The sequence below is a fragment of the Eretmochelys imbricata genome, chromosome 10 (genome assembly GCF_965152235.1).
Source record: "Eretmochelys imbricata isolate rEreImb1 chromosome 10, rEreImb1.hap1, whole genome shotgun sequence".
Lineage (NCBI taxonomy): Eukaryota > Metazoa > Chordata > Testudines > Cheloniidae > Eretmochelys > Eretmochelys imbricata.
In genome coordinates, this window is record NC_135581.1 from 59,780,983 (window position 1) to 59,804,461 (window position 23,479).

A 23,479-nucleotide genomic window follows, 5' to 3' on the forward strand; every position below is an offset into this window, starting at 1 on the left:
CACAACCAGCCTGGACCCCCACTGACACAGCCAGCCGGAATCAAGGGCAGGGAGCTCCTTTCCCCCCGGAGTCCGCCGTGCTGCCTGGAGCCGGAGGCACGCTGCTGCGGGAGTCAACTTTGCCCCCCTCCCCGCCCGGCTACCGCCGGCTGGGTCCCTGCCCTGGTTATTCCTTCCCTCGCCCCCCCTGTGTCTGAGCCGTGTTGTTGCTGTCTGCACAGGGCGGCAGTGAGCCTGCGCGCACGGGCTGCCTTCGCCTGGCAGCGCAGCAGCAGGGCAAGCGGCAGGCAGCGCTGTGCGGGCTGCTTCGGGACCAGGTGCTGGCGGGGGGCGGCGGCGGCGAGCCCGCAGCGACCCCAGAGCGCGGGGCAGCGCCGCGATGCGCCTTCCCTTTGGGAAGGCTCCCCACCCTCCGGCGTAGCAGCGGCTGGACCCGACGCGGCTTCTCCTCCGTGATGTCCCCCAGGCAGCCGGGAAAGGCGACTCACTCGAGTGCTGGGGTGAAGGCCTAGTGTCTCCAGCGCCGCTCGCGCCCGCTCCCTCTCCCGCACCCCTCCGCCGGCGATGATGGCAGAAGAACAGCAACCTGATCCCCAGCAGCCGCCGCCGCCGCCGCAGCAGCTCCCCGGCACCCCCGCGCCAGGGGGGGCTCTGCCAGCCCTGGTGCCCGGGCTGCAAGGGACGGAAGCCAACGCGCTGCAACACAAAATCAAGAACTCCATCTGGTAAGAGCCGCCGCCGCCGCCGCCTCCATGGCACGCTGGCTGAGCGCTGAGCCGGAGATTTGCTCGTGCAGGCTCCGCATGTGCATTGCCGGAGCCTGGCGCGCGCTGATAGGGCCCTTGACTTTGTTTGGGGGGTTTATTTGGGGGTAAATTGTTCCTTAATGTGCACATCTGAAACCACCCTCCCCTCCCCCCGAAAATAAACGCTAAACGTGTTTGGGGGGTTTTTTTGTTTGTTTGTTTGTTTGTTTTTGAGCTGCAGAAAAACAAGTTGCTTAAAATCTATCGGGATCGAAACACTTGGTGCATTTAAAAGAAAGGAGGTTGGGAGATAACTTGCACTGCATGATGGTGGTGTGTATCTGAGGGGTGGGGGATGGGGAATGGAAAATGTGTTTACTTGGCTTTGCAGAGAGAGAGAGACCCCCCCCCCGCACACACACAGGAAGAAGCGTATTGTGAATTTCAGCCAGACGGACCATTGTCCATAAGAATATTAATAGGCAACGTAAAACCTGCTCAGCTGTAGGATTAGTTACCTTCCCTAAATGTTTTTCCATTGTTTATTCAAGATTAAAAACCATCCAGGAGAGGTGGTGGTTCTGCATTTCCTGGGAAGAACGCACCTTTTGGAAATATATATCATATACACACACCTGTGTGTATAATATATATTATATCATGCACATAAATGTGTATCTCTTTTATTTAGAGGATACCAGCATTTTCCCCCCAGGAATTATATACAGTCAAATGTACTCAAGGGTTTGGTTGGCTATGTTTACATTCATTGTATCCAGAGATAATGGTAATTATAGTAGGTTTGTGTCAAGATAATGGATGTAGCCTCACCTATTTAAGGTATCTTACTAATTGAATATTGTTTTCTGCTTATTAATAGTCTTTTTGATATATGAATTCATCTCATCCCCCAATAATACAAAGTATTAATGCATCAAGGAGCGCAAATGTCATAATAAAGATTGTATCAGTGTTCCTATTATAAACCTCTATTTTCATGGATTTGCAATTAAAATGTGATTTGGGCTAAAACTTGGCATGGTGGCATTTCCAAGAATCCAATTTTTGGTACAAATTTTAAACAAAATCACCTCACAGTAAACCCATGTTCTGCTGAATTTAATATTAGTTTTTAAAAACTAGTTAAAAAAAGTTAATTGAGTTATGTTTGTCCTCCACTCTCAAAACAAAGCAATTTTTTTATTTGAAGTATTGCAGAGGCCTCGCACCTGCAATATGTTATGCAGGGATTGAGCCCTTTGGGTACATTTTGAAAATTGGGAATTCTATAAGTTACAAGAATTTTTGCCTTTTGCAGTATCCATATTATGGATGCCTAATAGCCAATGTACTGATCCAGTGTTTATAGTGCTTCATACTATAGTTAGCTTTATGGTATGTTGAATTAATATGTATTTTAAAAGGGAGTCCAAAAATGTTAAAAATATTATTAGGGAGGTTGTTATGTAGTTAAACTGATATTTAAAAAAACCTAGGAAATTAAAATTAAACAGTAAATCACGTTCTCTGTCCTTAATCCACACACAGCCTTTTGTTTAGTTTTTGTGTGCAATAAGGTGACTTCAGGAGACAGTATTAACTGATGAATTTCCTGGATCTTTCGATTGTGTTACCTTCAGATTATTCTGATTTATAATAGGTTTTTGTGGTACATATTTATGATTTATCCCTTCTCTTCCCATCAACATGGTACTTGGAAATCAGCTTCTCAGACAGCATGTTTACATTGCATTCAGATTAGGTATCATGTCCAAGTTGAAGACAAAATGGCTACTAAGTAAAACCTCTCCTTTAATAAGAACTTGCTTTTTAAAAAGAAGACTTGGGTCTTATAACATTACATTCAAAGATAGCTTGGTTCAAATATGTAAAGTGTTTGAGTAAATAACTTTTCTTCACTTTCAGTACAAAAGAACTTTATTAGCTTCACCAAATGTACTAGCATAGGCATCACCAAAGTATCTGAAACCATCAGAGGTTTTGCCAGTACATTGTGATTGTCTCCTCTCCCAATATGGTTTGTAGAATTAATAGATAGTTGATTAGCCATCCTTCACATACACACGACCTTTACTTCTTGACTGTCCTGACAGCTTTCTTGACAGGTCTAAAACTTCTGCAGCACTTCCAGATAGTATCAGTGCTTGCATATTGTACTGTAAACATATTATATGTGAAACAACTTATTTATAATAAAATTGCACTTCATTTTCAAACCTTACTTTACATTTTGTTTTTCTATCTGTGGAGAGCTAACATGAGAAATCCTGTGTATTCTCTTAGTACTGTACTGCTAGCAAGCAATCTTCACCTGAATGTCTGATTATTATTTTTTTGTTTTTGTTTTTACTATTTACTAGTGTCCTATATACTATATTAGTGCAGATTCAGTTATTCTTATTAACCAGAAATTAAGGTAGCTTTGCAAAAGAAAAGTAATATACATACAGTATTTATATCATGCATTGGAAACTCACTTCTTCCCTGTTCCCAACCCAAGAATTAGTATTGTTTACAGTAGATGGAGTGTACTGGTAGTTAATGTATTGTACAAGCTATTCTTGAGCATAATACTAAAATGACAAGATTCCATCTTTATGAGTAGCTTTAACTTATCACTTGTTCAGAAGAGTATTTTCTCCTTGGTTTTGTGGTTTAGGAGGTCAGTGTTTTTTAAATCCTGAAGGATTTAACACATTTAAATGAGTACTTTTTAGCGTTGTCTCTGCTGTTTTATTCGCACCCCCCCCCCCATTTGCGAGTATAGGGGATGGACATTTTTAGTTTAAAAGACGTGTTTTCTAGTATGTAAAACATATTTTCAAGCAAAATAGTATAGCAGGATATAGCAACTACTGAAATACTGGACTTGCTGATCACAAACAAGTCTGTGCCTGTCCTTCCACTGTACAGACAAATATAAATATAGTATGTGATGTAGGCCTCTAGCAGGACAATGAGTTATTCATTATCTTTGCTCATAGTTAATTTATTCTGTTTATTAAATTAAAATGCAATTTGACAAAAGAAGTAACTCTTCTATAATTGCAAACATCTAGTATCTCTTTAAAATTAAACACTGGATTAAATTTGAGTGTTTAAGGTTGACGGCATGGTACATATTGAAGACTTTCAAAAGTATTTAGCAGCATTTTAAGTTAATATTTTTATTCACACTTTAAGAGTCCACTGGAGGGGATAAATGGGAAATTTCTCAGATGTTTTTAAAATAACCAGGAAGCATTAGCATTACAATCATGTCTGTGTACAGGTATGTTTGATAGTTATGGCTTATTAATACTTGGTTGATTAAAAGATTAAGGATTCTGTATTGTCTGTCCACAGAATTATTTTTTTCAGCTGACCCGCTTGAATGGGCCCAAAGAAGTGTTGTCCATTTTTATTTTGTATCGCACATATAACTTGCTCTGACAGTTGGATATGTTCTTACAGTGCTGATGAAAAGGACAGAAATAATATTAGACTTCTTTTCCCAATGACGGATTAGAAGTCTAGACTAGAAAGAACCTGTCTTTACAGACTCTCTGATTAATATCAGGGTTTGTAAATTGCCTTAGTCTTCCCTGGACATTGGGCCTCAATATGCTTATTTGCATATCATAGTAGATTCATTAAAGCTTTTATATTAATAGCTTTTTGTCCAGACACTAAAGCCTTAGGAGGGAAAACCTTACCCTGTTTAGCTGTCTGTGCATATAGACTAATGGAATTTCAATTAATTTTTTGGAGTGAGAATATAGTATTATCAAATAAGTGTTTAATTTATATATGGAGCCTGTATACACAAACATACTGCTATGAGTTCTGAGTCTACTCAGAATTCCATTAGGTTGCTAGAGAATATCCTGTTGGTGGAAAAAATCAGCCAGTACTATACTTGCATAAAAATGATGTGGACAGAGATTAAGAAATTTGGATTGCAAACAAAGAAAAGTATTTGCTGACATTCTGCACTATGTGCAGTAAACAGTAGCCCCAATGGTTTTAGGCAATTTCAACCCTCTCTTACTACCCTATTCACAAGGTCCAGTTCACATCCTATAGCTAGTGGAAATTGTTTTGTTTTCTTTATCCTTATTTTGACTGCTTGGCGAAAGTTATTAAATTTAAGACTTGTTTACTGTTGCTGTAAATTGTCTTCTGTTTACATCCACACACGTAGTCAGGCCCTAGCCTGACTTTGCTTACCTAGCCTAGATCCCAGCAGTTTATTTTTGTCCTTAAGGCATCTGCTATGATTTTAATTTATTAATTCTGCATGAGAGGTGAAGGCTTTTTTCCCCATATCAGACATAAAAATCGCACTGAGGACTAGGCAGTGTGGAGTTTAGAACACAAAGCATTCGCAGTCTGGCTAAGCAGCACTGGGCGTGGGCTTCTGATCATAATTTTGTCCTCAGTCTTTTAGCTAGTAGTATGGTGCGCTATGCCAAAACTGCATGAGCTGGGCTGCTCAGTGGCAAACTCCTATGTGTGGCAGGGTCCTAGTATGGTGTGCTATGCCAAAACTGCATGAGCTGGGCTGCTCAGTGGCAAACTCCTATGTGTGGCAGGGTCCAGTTTAAGTCCCGTTGAAGTCAGTGGGAGTTGAATTGGCCCTTGTTCATTTTAGGCTCTTGGTTTTGTGCTAAGAAACTAGGCTGGATTTTATATCAGTTCCTAATCTCTTGAAAGCACAGCCCCTCTTCTGGAGAATGAAACAAGTCATGCATCCCCTGCAATCACACCTCTCTTAATTAATATGTCATCTGCTCATAAATTGCAGATAACTCTTCATGCCCTGTGCTTTGGAAAACACTGGTGTGGGCCTTCATAATTTGAATCTCTCCTTTTTGCATGCTTTGATGAGCAGTGAAATAGTTAAGTGTTGACATTTAAAGAATCACTATTGAAATGAAGGGGCAGTTCACACCTCAGAGTTATTATTTCAGACTCTCTGCAAACTCAGGCTCAAACATGTTTGACAGATTTATTCTGCAATCATGGAGGCTAAAAACTGTTGTGGGGGGAGGGGGAGAAATGCTGAAACTTTGGAGGACAGTTTTAGGAGTTTGTCTGCAGGCCCTTCCACACCCAGCAACTCTTTCGTGCCTCCACAAGGAGCATCTGCCATGATTTGGGAAACATTGTTTTTACTATATAAAAATCACAAAACTAAATTGTTTTAATCCAAAGGAGAAAAAATGCGTATAGAAATAAAGACAGGTTTCAGAGTAACAGCCGTGTTAGTCTGTATTCTTTTCTTTTTATAGAAATAAACTTTATCAACAAGAGACTCTTAATTTCCCCCATCCACCAAACTTGGTATTTCAGTGCTGAGGGGTGTCGGTCACTCACATTTATTGGAATTTTGTAGTCATGGAGTCTTTGCGTATATTTTATTGTTAAATCTACCACTAAGTTAAATCTACCAACACAGTAGGCCAAGTTTATCCCTGGCATAAGTCAGTGGAGTTATATCAGGGATGAATTTGGCTCAGTAGCTAGGTTGTATTAATCTTGCTGTTAAAATATTGACGTGCTGCTAATGACAGGGGTCGTCAACAGCATTGAAGCAGTACAGCTTCACAGATGCCCTGTAAATACAAGGGGTTACAGCATGTATACTTGGCTAATGAGTAAGAAGACTTATCTGTTTGAGTTTTGCTTCCTAACCAGACTATTGATAAAGGTGCAGACTGGGAATTTCAAAGGACTCTATGTAGTTAGGAGCAACACATTAAATTTCAATGATATTTGGATACCTAATTCCCTTATGGTCCTCCAACAATCCCAGCGAAAGTGCAGATCCTCTGCATCTGGAAGGGGACAGATGTAACAACCAGAATACTTTGAAATGGTGACAGTGTCTGTATAGACAGTATCTGAAATCTTCCATGACTTGTAATATTGTGTATATTTATGTATTGTTTCTGTCTGATTGAGCTGTGTGCAATGCAACGTAGTCCAAGGCCCTTGTAATACCTAGGCACTATGGGACAAATAAAGAATTAAGTGAAAGGGATGGTCTAATGACTAGAGTAGGGGACTCGGAAGTAGGTTTCTTGGGCTGTGTCTACACAACAGAGGCTATGCCAGCATAGTTGTGCTGGCATAACCCTGTAGAGTACATGCAGTCTATACCACTGGAATGGGTTTTTCCATTGGTGTAGGATCACCTTCCCATACAAAATCAGCTATGTCAATGGAAGCATTCTTCTGTCAGAGTAACTACATTTACACAGTGAGCTAGGTTGGCACCGCTGTTTGGTCAGGGGTGTGGGTTTTTTCAGACATTAGCAAATGTAGCTGCATCAACCTAATTTTTAAGTGTAGACCAAACTTAAACCTTTTGGTTATGCTCCTAACTCTATCACTGTTCCTGTAGTCTCTTGCTTATGTGACCTGAAACATGTCACACCAATGTTTGTGCCTCAGTTTCCCTATATATAAAATGGAGATGTTTACCCACCTTTGTAAGTACTTTTGAGATCCTCAAATAAGAGGTACTGTAAAATTGCCAAGTGTTATTGTAGCTAACTCAGTTTTCCTTGGCTTTGTGGCTCTACTGTCATAGGCTGTGTAGGGAGACTTTCCAGTCCAGAACGTACTGCTGTTACTGTATACATAATGAATTGTAGACTGTGTACTTTTTAGGTCAGTGCGTGCTGGCTGCAATGTGGGTCAGCCTGATCAGTCCTCTCTGACTGGAGTTATCTGGGTGTGACTGCTTGTTCTCTCCAGATTGGGTAGGCACCATCTGCCTGTTACCCTTTTACCTTAGTTGGGTGTGGAAATGTGTGTTCCATCCTTGATCAGTGAATGGGGGTAGCCTGCCCCTTGACCAGGAGAGCTGGCTAGCCCCATATCTGTCATGTGAAGGGGGAGGAGGCAATACCTTCTTTCTCAAGGAGACTTCCTCCTCTGGATACCTGCTCATCTAAAATGTCTTCCCTCATTTAGCTGGTTAAGAAAGCACTTGTTCTGCCCCTTACAATGGCAAGGAGCTGCTCTTGGCAAACTCTGCATCCTCAACATCCCTCCCATCAACAGGTGCAGCCTGCGACTCTGTCCTTGGGGAATGGACAAACTTAGCTGCATAGATGGTGGGGGCGGGGAGAGCGGAGTAGGGAGAAGCAACTTTTCAAAATGGGGAGCATCCACCAGGACAGGGGAGTCTCTCTAGCTCTGGGAGCATTTTTTTATGAGATTAGAAAATAATCTGAATAAAATGAACACTGACCTTTATGTAACTTTTGAGAGCGAGTTGAGGTTTTATAAAAGACCCTGACTTTCTGAACGTGGCAGAAATAACTTTGCAGAAGTGAACCATTGCAAAGCTGCTAGGAGCAAAATCAGACCCAGCCTTTTCCACATTTATTTGGAAACACTGGGAGCTAAGAAAATGTATTAAAAAACATTGTCAAATCTCTTATTATTTGAAAAAGAGCCACTACCGTTAACTTCATTTAAAATATATAGGAGAGCATTAGATTGTTGACCTCACAGCATAAACATATATGATTTATTTTGTTCATAAACATTCCACTTGCCACCACAGGTGTTTTCTTTTTCTCTTTGTTGCAGCAAGTCAGACGGTGCAACATTGTAATATAGAATACATTTCTAATTCATTTTTAATAAGCAAAGAATTGTCTGGACTGTCATCTCAGGCTGATAATCTAACCTCCCCTGAGCCCAAAAGGCCCAGTTCCCTGTAAATTGGTGCAATTCAATTGATTTCATTGGCATTGCACCTGTCTGTGTGCTAGTGGGAAGTTTGATTCCAAATCTTGATATATGTTTTTAAAAATACTCCCAGTTTTCTTTCCAGCTGCTATATAATTTAATAAAAAATATACTACTACTGGAGATCGTACTGTTTAATTTTAAATTGGTCTGACCAGATTTACATGGAAAGCACTGACGTATTTTTGTAGTCTTGAGAGAGGGGATTGCAGCTTCCATGACTAATGTGTGTGCTTTCTCTTCTTACCCTAATTCTGCACATTTTGCCAAACAGAAGTATTTGGAATTGAGGTAGAGCTGCAAAATTCAGATCAGGATCCAAATCTGGGTTTTTTTGTTCAGTCCATCTCTAGTGTTAATTAGTTTATTTAAAATAGTTCTAAAAAGCTGATACAGCTGCAAAATAGATAGATGGATACAAATACATACATTGACCTTACAAAAAGGCACCCATCAGAATATCTCAGGGTGCCTGGTGCAAAAAGTCTCACAACAGTAACAAATTTTAGTTGACCACATTCAGCATAAATCAAAGGAATAAATAAAAATGCAGCAATCCTGCCATTCCTACCAATAAAATTCTACCCTGAAGGTCAGCAGAAAGGAGCTGTTCCAGACTTACAAGAGAAGTGAATTCTGGAGTTTTCCAGAAATACCCTGCCACCAGCCTCCATACTTTTGAGTGTTGGAACTTCTTGCTATAGCCCCTCAGTAGATCTTCTTTGTGGAAGAATGTAGGGATAGAAGCCGTTTTTCAGGTTCTAGGCTCCAACCCTTATAGACCTTTATTGGTTAATAGGAGAACTTTGAATTTACCAACAAGCAAATAGGAAGCTAGTTGCCAGCCATCATATTATCAGTGAGCTTTCATTGACTACCAACAAGAGCTCCACTTTCTACCTGCTAAATCATTAAGACAGCTAAAAGTTAATTCAAAGCTGTCAGATATTTTTCCATGTCATTATTTGCTGTAATTGTCATAGTGATGTTATACAAGTGAAACAGGATGGGGAGGTGGTCTGTGCAATTTCAGATGGGAGGGAGTGTGTCCATGAGTAGATCTAACATATGGCCCCTGCTTTGAGTAGGTTTCAGAACGCCTGGTAGAATTGATATTTGTGCCTATCTTTTACTATGAAGCACAAATTTCTTTGCTGACTTTCTGAAGCTGGAGCTATTTAATTAATTAAATTGGCTAATTCTTGAATTTAGTATTGCAAGAATAAACTCGATGTACACAAACAAAATTTTTGGCAGATTGTAAAAATTACACAAAGTTTTTACTATCCTGAATACTAAAATTTTGTTTAGTACATTCCTATCGACTGCAGAGACTTTTTCTGGATAAAAATTGTTTACATAGTGTAGGTATGAAATAGCTCAGTTGCGGGTTTTCCCCTTTGTGGTCAACAGTGACTGTTCATGCCAGACCACTGTAAGCTTGTTTCTAGTGGTAATGTGTGAAGTAAACTAGGGGAAAAAATTGGTTGACTAACCCCTTCTTTATGATGTGCATTGTCTTTAATGGTAATGATGATACCAGGAGGATAGTTATCTTTAAAATCATCTTCAGTTTTTCAGTATATGTACTGAATACTTTGCTTTCAGAGTTGTACAGAGACTATTTTCTTTCCTCAGGTAAGCACAGAAGTAAGTGCTTTGTTTCTCCTGTATTGGTTTGAGCCAAAATTCCTTGATTGAAAAAAAAATTCTGGGAAGAACCAGCAAGAACAAAGAACTGGGAACGAAAAGCACAGTCTAGGAAAGAGAATAAGATAATGGGGTCTGAAATTATAACTCAGAAATTAAATAAAAATAATTTTGAAAACATTTGTCTATAAAAATCCAATATACACCTGAACTAGTTCTATTGTACTTATTAAACTTATGCCATTTGTTACATACCATAGCTGTAGAAAATTAAAGCTTGATTTCCTCCACTCTGTTATTCTTTAAGCAAAAATGGGTTGTATTCCGTTTGATCACTGCTCTTTCAATTGGATATTACAGTACACGACTAGTGTGCAGTCTACATAGTTAAACTGTGGTTTTGTACAAAATTCTTACACCTGTATCACTCTGAGTATCTTGCTTATTTAGTTTAAAATGCTACTTTAATGCTTTTCAGGTTAATTTGCACTGTGATAGATGTCTCTCATCTGGGTTCGGGTATCCGTACAGAGTTAAAACTATGCTCGTTGCAGTAAAATGATGTTTCACTGGCTTCAGAAAAGGGTTAGGTGGCCATTTTGGACTTACTGAACTTCCCCTCAAGGCTTCATGTAAGTGACTGGAGCTGTTGCATTAGGACCAGATTTTTAAAGCTACTTAAACGTTGCTGTGGTCAGCATTGCAATGGCTAACTGATTGAGGAGCCTAAATCTCAATTTCAGAAGGGGTTTATGCACTTTGGAATGTAGACTCCTATGTGCCTAGATCCCTTTTGAAAATGAGACTTAGGCTCCTAAATCAGGTAGGCATTGCAGCGCTGAGTGCAACAATGCCTAAATACCTTGAAAAATCTGGGCCTTATAACTAAGGGATGTTGTTGGTATGTTTGGAATGACCCTCTAGTTGTTTGGATTGTATCCGAAATAGGAATAAATTGGTGACACTGTGTGCCCTCTCTGAAAACTTGAAAGGTGGCATCCCTCCAGGTTTTAGCCTGTCTTCATGTACACATGATATGTTATCTTTTCTTACTCTGGAATAGAGTATCGGTGTGGTGTTTCACAATTATCTTGCCTGATAGACCCTTCAAGCCCAATTTTTCCCCTGGAGGTGTGCTTGGGTGATATTTCTGCTCATTGTCAAGATGCCTCATTTCCAAAAAGAGAGGTCTGGTTGCTGGCTAGGGTTCATATCTTCACTTAAGGGAAAGCTTGAAAGTAGTTATAAACTTTGTCATTATTTTTGGAACACATCTTTTTGATGGTCAGGTAGGTGGTTCAGACATGGAACAAAATGTTCATTTTCAGATGAGAAATATATATGGGCTGCATCCATACTCCAGTGACTTTGTACGAGCAACATGTGCAGTTGCCACTACGAGGTTCTTAAAACGTCTCTGCTAATGCAAAAAGTAGGAGCACTACTGTCTCCCAACCCAGTTACGTTACACTGGTTGCTTATAACGGTGAATATGTATTTTTTTTAAATTTAAAGCCAGCAATTGCCTAAGTACATTTGAGAGCACCACCAAGTGCTACATCCTCAGGAAGCCTGTCCTCCAGCAGCACCTGCTTTGGGTTGGCAGGAGTTTGTGCTACTGATGCAGTGGTTCCTAGCATCTGTAACTTGTTCCTACTGAGCATCTTCCATGGCTGCTCCTTGCCCATGTTCAAAAACTCATCTGAAAACACTACTTCAAAATTGTTTTCTGTTGTAATTTGGCAACCCCTCAGCAGGCCTTCAGCCTTTCTTTTTAAAAAATTGGTACCATATTAAAATAGAGACCAAAAGCTGAATTACATTATGCAGCATTTTGGGGTGGAACACTATAGAAATAAGTAATAACTTAGTCAAGTTAAAGACACATGAGGCCCAGAATTTGAAGTCTCTAAACTTTATCTGGGGTAAAAAGTGTTCTGTGGATCGGACTGTAAGCACCCTTTTAAAAAAATCTGCTTTGGCTCTATTGTTAATGGTAATGTTGGAATGCTAACACCCTTTTCCCCAAAACAAGACAAAGTTTTAGAATTTAGTGGCTGGTTCTGTTTCTTTTGAATAAATATCCCAAGCTGACTCAAAGAGCCCTTTAATAACAAAGAAGTAAAAAGAAGTAAAAAATTTTAAACTCTCAGTACTGTGGATGACCCTACGTGTTGCAGTTGAACAGTGATATCTTTATTAAGGAAGGTGTGTGTAAATGGATTGCCAGTACTTGCATTTTAAAAATGGGGATCCCTACTACCAAGGGATAAACTTCTGATGTAAAATCTGAAAATTGCCTCTTTTCTGTATGACAGCCTCAATGATGTTACCAGCTTTAGGATCAACCTTGAGGCATGCCACCATTGTAAGTGTTAAGCAGTTTTTTCCAGTCCCCGGAAGGGGTTACCTTACCATAGAATAATTCTTGTTCTCCAGAGAATGATGCAACCACAGTCAGAGAAACAGATTGCCTCACCCTTGTTGCTGTTCAGAGCTCTGCTGTAACGTACTGCCAGTCCCAGAAGTTAAAAAAATCATGAGCCAGACCCCCCCCTAAAATGAGATTGGCTCTAGCATGATGAGCCTTTTTTCACTGAAATGGTTTGAGACACCAATACTTGTGCAACTTGGAATAATATGATTGTGGCAGGTGCTGCTGGAACTCCCACTGGAAGACTAGCCGATCAGGGTCCTATTGTGCTAGACATTGGATAAATACATAGAGAGAATCCCGGCCCCAAAGAGTTTACAAGCTAGCGTAGACCATGGTGGTAAGATTGTGATATCGGAGCTGGAACTGGGACTACCAAGCTCATATGGAAGCCAGACATGCATTAGATTTGAACAGGATTTTTGTGCCTGCTGAGCTGGGCAGGATTCACAATGGTGACTTTACAAGTGAAAGACTGTATCTCATTTGCAATGCCCGAAGGCATCTAGTCCCTTGATAATAAGGCTGACTTTCTGGAAACGTAACCTCACTATGGCCTTTTCCACACTACACAGTTTGTACGCACTGCAATGCTCCTTCTGCCGACAAAACTCCTGCTTTGCCGACAAAATAAAACCACCTCAGTGAGAGCCGTAGAGCTTTTTCCGGCAAAGTTATATCAACAAAATATCAGTGTAGATACTGCGCTTGGTTATGCCGCTGTAAATGGCCTCCAGGAGGTGTCCCACAATGCCAATCCTGACCGCTCTGGTCAGCAGTTTGAACTCTGCTGCCCTTCACCCAGATTCATAGGTATCTACCCCTCCCCCTCTGAAGGCCCAGGAATTTTTGAAATTTCTCTTCCTGTTTGCTTGGCGTGGAGTGGTCTCATCACATCTTCCCAGCTGACCATGGCTGCTCCACATGGCAAACGCTCTCCTGCTTGGAGCACACCTGAGTTGTTGGATGTGCTGGCATTGTGGGGATAGAAGGCTGTGCAGTCCCAGCTCCGCTCTAGCCGTAGGAACTTCGATACCTATGATCAGGTTTCTTGTGGCTTGTTGGATAAGGGCTATGAACAGGACATGCATCAGTGCCATGTGAAGATAAAGGAGCTGAGGCAGGCATACCAGAAGGCAAGGGAGGCCAACCGTTGCTTTGGTGCTATGCCAAAGACCTGCTGTTTCTATAAGGAGCTGGATGCTATCCTTGATGGTGACCCCACCTCCACCGCCAAGAACCTAGTGGATATATCAGCAGGGCTGGAGGCGGCGGACAGTGGACTCAATCCCGAGGACAAAGTCATGGATGACGAGGTTGAGTTAGAGGACAATGTGGAGCCCATGGCAGGGTCGTCTGGTTGTGCAACAAGTTGGGACCTCTTTTCCACTCCGGAGGGGTCTAACCAGTCCCAGCAGTCTGTCTTTGGAGCGCATGATGCAGGAGAGGAGAGCCCTGGTAAGTGATCTTTTTGAGTTGCTGCTGCTCTGTTATATTCTAGAATAACAGGACTGGAAGGGACCTCGAGAGGTCATCTAGTCCAGGCCCCTGCACTCATGGTAGGACTAAGTATTATCTAGACCATCCCTGACAGGTGTTTGCCTAACCTGCTCTTAAAAATGGTGGAGATTCCACAACCTCCCTAGGCAATTTATTCCAGTGTTTAGCCACCCTGACAGGAATTTTTTCCTAGGGTCTAACCTAAACCTCCCTTGCTGCAATTTAAGCCCATTGCTTCTTGTCCTATTCTCAGGGGCTAAGAAGAACAATTTTTCTCACTCCTCCTTGTAACAACCTTTTATGTAGTTGAAAACTGTCATCATGTCCCCTCTCAGTCTTCTCTTTTCCAGACTAATCAAACCCACTTTTTTCAGTCTTCCCTCATAGGTCATGTGTTCTAGTCCTTTAATCATTTTTGTTGCTCTTCTCTGGACTTTCTCCTATTTGTCCTCATCTTGCCTGAAATGTGGCGCCCAGAACTGGACACAGTACTCCAACTGAGGCCTAATCAGCACGGAGTAGAGCAGAAGAATTCTTCTCGTGTCTTGCTTACACCACTCCTGCTAATACATCCCAGGATGATGATCGCTTTTTTTGCAACAGTGTTACACTGTTGACTCATATTTAGCTTGTGTTCCACTATGACCCCCAGATCCCTTTTCCACAGTACTCCTTCCTAGGTGGTCATTTCCCATTTTGTATGTGTGCCACTGATTGTTCCTTCCTAAGTGGAGTACTTTGCATTTACTATTTACTTCAGACCATTTCTTCAGTAGCTGAAGGGATGGAAATGTACAAGACTAGTTGTGTTCGAGTGTGCTCCACATTCCCATTTGCAGCTAAGCAGTGCAGTGGAACAGTGTGTTAATGCACACCAAGATTTCATGGGAATCCTCCAGAGAGATCTCTAGGAAACTTTCCTGGAGGTATTCACCAGTCCTCTGCTGAAGGTTCTTTGGCAGAACTGCTTTGTTCCTTCCCCTGTTGTAGGAAACTTTCCTGCGTCAATTGGCAATCACTGGTGCAGGGACCAAAGTGGCACACAGGTGAGCAGCATGGAGACCGGGTCTGAATCTGCACATGTGCAGGAGATGCACCCTTGCTTACCCTCAAGAGTGAGATATCGGCTTCAGTGACCCCGTCTGTGGAAAATGGTGGTGGAATTTACAATATTGTCCCTAGTTGCCTGCAGTGATCCCCTTAAAAAAAACACCTAGACCCTTTGCTCCATCTTGAGGCCCCCATCCCTACCGAACTCACCATGTTTAGGGTGTTTGCTGAGATGTGTGCTTGCCAAGGGACAGTGAGAAAGTAATTTGTATGTAAAAAAAGGTATATTTTAGTATCATGATTCAATGCTGTGTGTGAACTAACAGTCATGCTTCTGTGAATTGTTTCTTGTGCTTCTGCAGATGTGGCTTTCAGGGAAATGCCCTACACGCTGGCGGAGCACCTCCCTCAGATAAGGAAATGACCAAGGTGAAGCAAGGAGGACATGTTCTGAGAGGTGCTCCAATCCTCAGAGGCTGCAAAAAGCAAACACAGGGAATGGAGAGAGACCCTGAAGGAAAAATTTAAAATAGAAAGGCAGGACAGAAAGAAGAGCAAGGAGCACACTGTAAAGAGCCAGGAGCGGATGATAAAAGTGATGGAGGAGCAAACAGAGACGTTGAAGTCCCTAGTCACGCTCCAGGCAGAACACATGCATGCTTGCCCCAGCCCTGCAGCTGGTACACAACTGCTTTCCAGGATCTCCCCAGGCTCCTCCCACACATTCCTTGCAACTTTCTGGAATGGTCTGGTACCCCGTTTACTCTATCCCTTTGGACAGTTTACAAAATGATAGCTGGACTTACAGCTATGACAGCCTGCACTGCCCTGCACTCTTATCTCCCTTCGCACCAAGTCTTTTGTGTGTGTTGTTAATTGGTATTTAATAAAAACAAACTCTGTTAAAGATAATTAATCTTTATTTGTATCCTATAAATGGTGGTTGCTGCTGGTAGTAATACATAGTGGCAATTTGATCATTTGCTGACTACAAATCCTGGTTAGGAATCATAACCATTTTCATCCAAGGCAGCAAATTAACAAAGCATGGCAAATTGCTGTATAGAAAGACATATTACTGGTGCTCATTGTCAAAATGTTGCCTGAAAGCCTCCCTGATTCGAATATCCCCCCATTGTGCTCCTCTAATAGCCCTGGTATCTGTCTGCTCAAATTCAGCCTCACAAATATTATGGAGCGCAAAGCAGGCTGCTATGACCACTGGAATATTTTCCTCATTTTGGTCTAACCTGCCACAAAGGTAGCGCCAGCGCACTTTTAATCTGCCAAAGACATATTCTATGGTCATTCTGCACCTGCTCAGCCTATTGGTTAAGTGCTCCTTGCTGCTGTTCAGGTTTCCTATGTAAGGCTTCATGAGCCATGGAAGTAAGGGGTATGCTGGGTCTCCCAGGACCACTTTGGGCATTTCAGTATCCCCCCACTGGAATCTTCTTGTCTGGAAAGATAGTCCTTGCTTGCAGCTTTCTGTACAGGTCAATGTTCCTGAAGATGCATGTGTCATCCACCTTCCTGGACCACTCTTTGTTGATGTCAGTGAAATGCCCACTGTAATCCAGAAGCGCCTGCAATACTATAGAGAAGTACCCCTTTCTATTGATCTACTCTGTCGCAAGATGGTCCAGGGCCAAAATTGGAGTATGGTGTCATCTATCAACCCACTGCAATTAGGGAATCCCATTGCCACAAAGCCATCCAATATTTCATGCACATTGCCAAGAGTCGCAATCCTTCGTAGGAGGATGCGATTAATGGCCTGGTACACTTGCATTACCGCAGCCCCAATGGTCAACTTCCTGATTCCAAACTGATTCGTAACTGACTGGTAGCAGTCTGGAGTCGCCAGCTTCCACACAGCGATTGACACGTGCTTCTCCACTGAGAGGGCAGCTCTCATTTTGGTGTCCTTGTACCGCAGTGCTGGGGTGTGCTTCGTACACAGTTCCAGGAAGGTGGCTTTCTGCATCCGAAAGTTCTGTAGCCACTGCTCGTCATCCCACCACTCAGTCCTTGATTCCTGAGCCCAAAAGTAATGCTCCACCATATTCAACTGTTCCATGAATGCCAAAAGTAATGGGACATTGTTTCTTTCAATGGCACAGAGCAGGTCAGGCAACTCTGATTTCTGTTCAGATTGGGAGTTCATGATATACTGTATGACCATCCACGATGTGTTCATAACAGTGACCACAGCAGTAGAGAGCAGTGTGGGATCCATCCTTTCAGACAGATGGCTGGTGTACAGTAAGCAGCGGCTTTTGAAAAATGCCACGAAATGCATTCGGAAGCCTATGGAATGCTGGGACGGAAAAAACTGCATCATGAGATGTTGAGCCCGCACCCACGATGCACTGTGATCCACTTTGTCTTCCCACAACTCCTAGCTGTAGAAGGTGGAGAGTAGCACAGTGGGACAACTACCCACAGTGCACTGCTCTCACTGTTGATCCTAGAGCACCAACTGTGGATGCACTCCACCAACAGAAGGAGCGTTGTGTGAATGTGCTCAAGCAATGTAATTATACCGGTTTCTGATTGTCGGCTTAACTGGCATCAACAAAACTGTGTAGTGTAGACAAGGCCTTAATCTAGCTCTGAACTTTTTGGCACTTTCACAGGCAGGGTCTTCCACTCCTTTTTCATGCAAGCAAAATCTCCCAGGCTTTGCTCAGCCTCAGACATTCTAAAGTGCCACATCCTTTCCTAAAGGACACTCCCATTAACACAGATCCTTACTTAATGACCTGTATACTAGTATATGGATATTTTTCTTCATCCCCACAAGTCATCAGCGGTGTTTGATTCACAGCTCACATCGTTTCTTCTTCTGCTATCAGAATAATTGGAGCAGTGAAGGCATGCTGTTATCCTCTGTGGATGAATCCACAAAGGAAAAAAAGAACACGTTCGAGCCATTGGTTAGAGCAGTTGAATCCTGAGTATCTGGATTGTTGGTTTCTCTTCCTCAGGGAGCAAATTGTCATCTAATTGCTAGAGATAGTATAGCCAAATGTAATGATGCCTCTGATTAGGTTGGCCCACCACAGTTAGGGAACCCCACTGTAGCAAAGCCATCCACTATGACCTACACATTTCCCAGAGTCACTACCCTTGCTAGCAGAAGGTCACTGATTGCCTTGGCTATTTGGATCACAGCAGCCCCCACGGTAGTTTTGCCCACTCTGAATTGATTCCTGACTGACCGGTGGCAGTCAGGTGTTTCAGGCTTCCACAGGGCTATCGCCACTCGCTTCTCAACTGTCAGGGCAGGTCTCATCTTGGTATTCCTGCACTTCAGAGCGGGGGAAAACAACTCACAAAGTTCCATGAAAGTGGCCTTACACATGCGAAAGTTTTGCAGCCACTGTGAATCATCCCATACCCGCAACACTATGCGGTCCCACCGGTCTGTGCTTGTTTGCCGGGTCCAGAATCGGCGTTCCACTGTATCAACCTGCCCCACTGCCGCCATGATGTCCCAATTGCCACATCCCGTGCTTTCAGGAATGTCTATGTCCATGTCCTCCTCACAGTCGTCCTCGTGCTGGCATCTCATAGCCAGGTTCTGCACATACTGCAGGATAATGCGTGAGGTGTTTACAGTGCTCACAACGGCAGTGCTGAGTGGGCTCCATGCTATGACATCTGCATGGCAAAAAGGCATGAAACGATTTTGTTTGCCGTTGCTTTCAAGGAGGGAGGGCAGACTGATGACATGTACCCAAAACCACCTTCAGCAATGTTTTTGCCCCATCAGGCATTGGGAGCTTAACCCAGAATTCCAATGGGCAGTGGGGACCGTGGGATAGCTACCCACAGTGCACCACTCCGTGAATCGATGCTAGCCACGGTATTGAGGACACACTCCGCCAACCTACTGCGCTTGGTGGGGACATACACAGTCGACTGTATAAAATCGCTTTCTAAATATCAAGTTCTATAAAATCAACCTAATTTTGTAGTGTAGACATGCCCTGAGAGGACAGAACCAGATCTCCTGGCATGGAAGCAATGGCAGAGTCAAACAGCTATGTGGTCTAGCAGCTAGAGGGTAGCAGAGCCACACTATTAGCATGGGTTACAGAAGCATTTGATTTATCATGTTCCTTCTGAAAAATGATAGCAAAGTGAAAAAGACTTGGCACTGGTGAACCGGACGGCTGTGTGCTGTTCCTAACTCTGCCACAAGTGATCTTATGCAAGTTCTTCTTTTATCTGTCAAATGGGTGAATGATAGTACATCACGATAGCAATATGAAGCCTTGAATCATAATAAGGGTTGTGAAGGGCAAAGGAATAGTAAGTCAGAGGAAGAGCTGTGGTTAGAACCTCATTGTTTCTGTGCTTGCAATTCAGTTAATCTTTCCCTAGCCAAAAGGGCAGTGTGTTTGTGTCTGCTTTCCCAAATTCATACGAAAGCTCCAATTTTATATTCTGGTGAGACTGCTTGCAGAAAGGCCCAGAATCATGTTACAGTTTGGAAGTGTTAACATGGTGTAGACAGGATCCTCTCTTCTTAGGGCTCTGGTAGAGTAGCGTGTTCCTTACATTGCAGGGGTCTTGCCTATGGGCCAACTGGTTTTTTGGAGGAAGATTATTTAACAAGGATTGACGGCATGGGGTATTCTTCACTTAATTGCAAGGTGTAGTTATTCAAATCCAGGAGAATTAACTCGATTTTAAAAGAAACACAAAGTTTTGATTTGTCAGGTTGAAGCTTTGTACATATATCTAACTTGAAAATTTGCGTTATTAGTGTATAAATAAACTATTATTTTAATGTCACTAGTAGTAGGATATATCATCTGAGAATTTTAGAAAACTGCTATAGGAAAAAAAACCACTGTTGTGCACAGGTATATTTAAGCAGTATGTAACCGTACACACGACTAGTCCTCTTGAGTTCAGTGGGACTATTTATGTGCTTAAAGCATGTGTGTAAGTATTTGCAGCACAAGGGACTAAAATTATAGTTTAACAACTTTTTAGTAGCAAATCTTTGCCACTTCAAAACAAAATTGCTTCAGAGTTACACTTTCAACACATCATAGCTGTTGTGAAATTTATACACTGGCCAAAGTTTTCACAAACAGGACCCCGATAAGTTAGAATTCTAATGTGGAATTTTCGAAAGCACCTAAATGACTTACTGACTTCATACTGCAGACTCTGAGGAATGTGAGCTGTTTGGAGCACAATGGCTATGAAGTGTTGAAATTTAGTATATAAGAAGGTAGTGTTGTTTAAGTATAGCACAAGCTATTTGCTTATCTGTCTTGTGTTTCAGGTTTTCTCACAAGTAAGGACATTAAGGTAGTCATGGATTTTTCTTTTAAAATAGTCATAAGCTGAAAATGTGAAACACACAAAAAAATCTATGTAAAATCTAAAATTCTAACTATTAAGAAACTAACAACTGTAAATGTCCATATTAACAATTTAAGACTAAAGGGGGAAATAAAGAACTAGCAATATGTAAATGAGTCTAAATCCTTTTTTAAAATGATTTTTTTAACTGCACTGCTTTCTGAGCCTGTGTATTAGCCCCTTTCACCTTTTTCTGAAGGGTAGGATACATACAGCCTATCTATCACATTCCGTTCAAGAAAAGAGCTCTCTCTTCAACTCCCTGCCAATTTCAGAAAACATACTGGAATATTAGTAGTTTGAATTCTCTTCTCTTTTTTTAATATAGAGAAACAGTTCCTTTAATATCCTGAATAGTTTACACTGAAAAATAGGCATACAGCTGTGAAATCAAAAACATATTTATACCTGCCAGTGAAAGACACTGTCGTGTTCACAAGAGAGAGTCAATCCCCTTGATGCCCAAGTCTGTTCTCCATTACATTTGTGAGAGGATTCATTGGTGTGAAAATCGAGTATAATCAATTACATAGCCCTCTTTTATGGAACCCCTCTTTTCAGAATTAATGGTCAAACAGAGATTACTGTCCACCTCAGTATAGTACTTATGCAAACAGTTCAGAAAAATTGTTAGTTGTTTGAAGATGAAGCGATAGCAAATCATGTACCAGATTGAGCAGGTGACTTTCTAAAGTTCATCTAGGTAAATATTGTCTTTTCCTTGATTGGTATTTTTGTGTCTGTAAGCCTGTCCTGAGTTGAACTCCTTGGTGCTGTGCAAACAAGTGGCACTTCGCATAAGAAATTTCAGCTTTTACTGTAAGTTTTTTAGGACGCCTGTCTTGGGTCTTTGATAAAGAGCAGCCTTTTTGTTTTATGTTTCTCTTAATTTTTTTCATGTAAACGTAGTACAGGTCTATACTTAAAGTTAAGTCGACCCAGCTACATCACTCAGGAGTGTGAAAAATTCACACCCCTGAGCAATGTAGTTAAGCCAACCTAACCCCCCAGTATAGATGATTGACGGAAGAATTCTGCCATCAACCTAGCTACCACCTCTCGAGAAGGTGGATTAGCTATAGTGACAGGAGAACTCTCCCATCGCTGTAGTGAGTCTCCACACTGAAGTGCTACGGCAGTGCAACTGCAGTGCTGCAGATGTGCTGCTGTAGCATTTTAAGTATAGACGTAGCCTGAGAATAAATGATGTAGTTTAAAGGTTTTATTGGCATGAGTTTGGGAGAGGTATGTTACTCTTGAGCAGAGAAGCAAAGAGAGTTATGCAGGTCCTCCCATTTGGGTGCTGATAAATCAGGGGTGGGAAAACTACGGCCTGTGGGCCGCATCCGGCCCCTTAGACATTTTAATCTGGCCCCCCAGGAACGGGGTTGGGGGCTTGCCCTGCTCTGCCTGCCCGACACTCCCATGTGTTAGGTGGGACCTGCGTGAGGGCATGCATGTTACTGCAGCTGCACAACCCAAACGCGCCATCAGAACCTGGAACGTGTAAGCCCACGTGCCTGCTACTTGTTGGCTTAGGTGACTGCTGTTTTAGTAGTGTTAATTTTCCATTGTTGAGGATAAAACAAAGAGTAGTTGGCTGGGGAGTGCCAGCTGCATTGTTCACATTAATCAAAGAGGGCGTGGAAAGGAGGTAAGTTTGGTTTAATTATTGTAATACTTAATGATGGTATATTTATAATGGTAAGTAAGGTTTAATGTTTATTTCCACTAAAATGTGTCTTTATTAAATAAAATTTATTTGAATATCTCTGAATTGTTAATTTCATGAGCATTCGTGGCCCACCATACAATTTCCATACCCAGATGTGGCCCTCAGGCCAAAAAGTTTGCCCACCCCTGTGATAAATACTTCATGTTATGCTAGCATGTATTCTGCTACATGTGTTGCAGAGAAAACGTGAAGTTTAGAGTTTTTAAAAAATGTATCAAGGTCCCTTTTGTAACTCTGTGCCTGCGAAGCCAAGTGCATTAGTTACTATTAAGTTAGGGGGAGAGATTTGAAATGGAAAAAGTGATCTAAAATATCTCATGCACACTTAAAATGTCAGGGCCTTTCATGTGTTGTGTACTCCATGTAAAGCTGGGATTGACCCCATGCCTAGTTGTTTAAATGCCTGTTACAATAGTCCTGAAAAGATGAAACATTGAACCTTAACTTGACTAGAGGGCCTATGTGTAGCATGAAGTTTTCTGATGAGTTATATTTCAGGGGAGGGAAACATCTGGTGGACTTTAGTGTTAGCTGCTTGGCTGCTCCATGTTGGAATTAGTCTTTGCAAAGATAGATTAGTAGGCAGATGAAGTAGTCAACAGTGCATATTACATGGCTCTCATCTCCACATGTGTGGTGTGTGTATGTATAGGAAGTTATCTGGCATCATGTGTTCTTCCTGGCAAACCTAACATGAAGTTCTTGCTTGTCTGGGAATAAAGCAGCACAGGCTCTTGGAGAGTAGGCAAGACAAAGAAGGCCTCCAAATATAGTGTTTGGCATGCTCTACACAAAGTTGTACTGAATAGTGAAAGATGTGATTTTTGTACCAACTTAGTCAAACTGGTACAGCTTTGAGTGGACACTCATAACTGTTTAAGCCTGCTTTACAGGCAAAAACTACAACAGATGGAAGTGTGTCAGCACACTCAGTTACTCTGGTTTACTCTAATTGAGTTTTTACAGATTTAAATTGGTACGACTTATGATTGTAGACAAGCCCTAGAGTCCATTGGTAAGCTACAATTCAGCCAAGGAGACTCAAGCTTTATAAACAAAATCCCTAAAGACTGGAGCCTGGTCTACACTAGGGCGGGAGGGGGCGGGATCGATCTAAGTTACGCAACTTGAGCTATGTGAATAATGTAGCTGAAGTCAACGTACTTAGATCTACTTACCGCGGTGTCTTCACTGCGGTAAGTTGAC

At 41.9% G+C, this 23,479-nt stretch overlaps 1 protein-coding gene across 1 annotated transcript in view; it reads left to right on the forward strand.

Moving 5' to 3' along the window:
* Positions 1 to 253: 253 nt before the first annotated feature.
* RFX7 (regulatory factor X7) overlaps positions 254 to 23,479 on the forward strand; it is a 118,230-nt gene continuing 95,004 nt past the window's right edge. Inside the window, exon 1 of the mRNA XM_077827619.1 lies at positions 254 to 725. Coding sequence (XP_077683745.1) covers positions 565 to 725 — 161 coding nt within the window. The 5' untranslated portion in view covers positions 254 to 564. The remainder of the gene's footprint in view (positions 726 to 23,479) is intronic.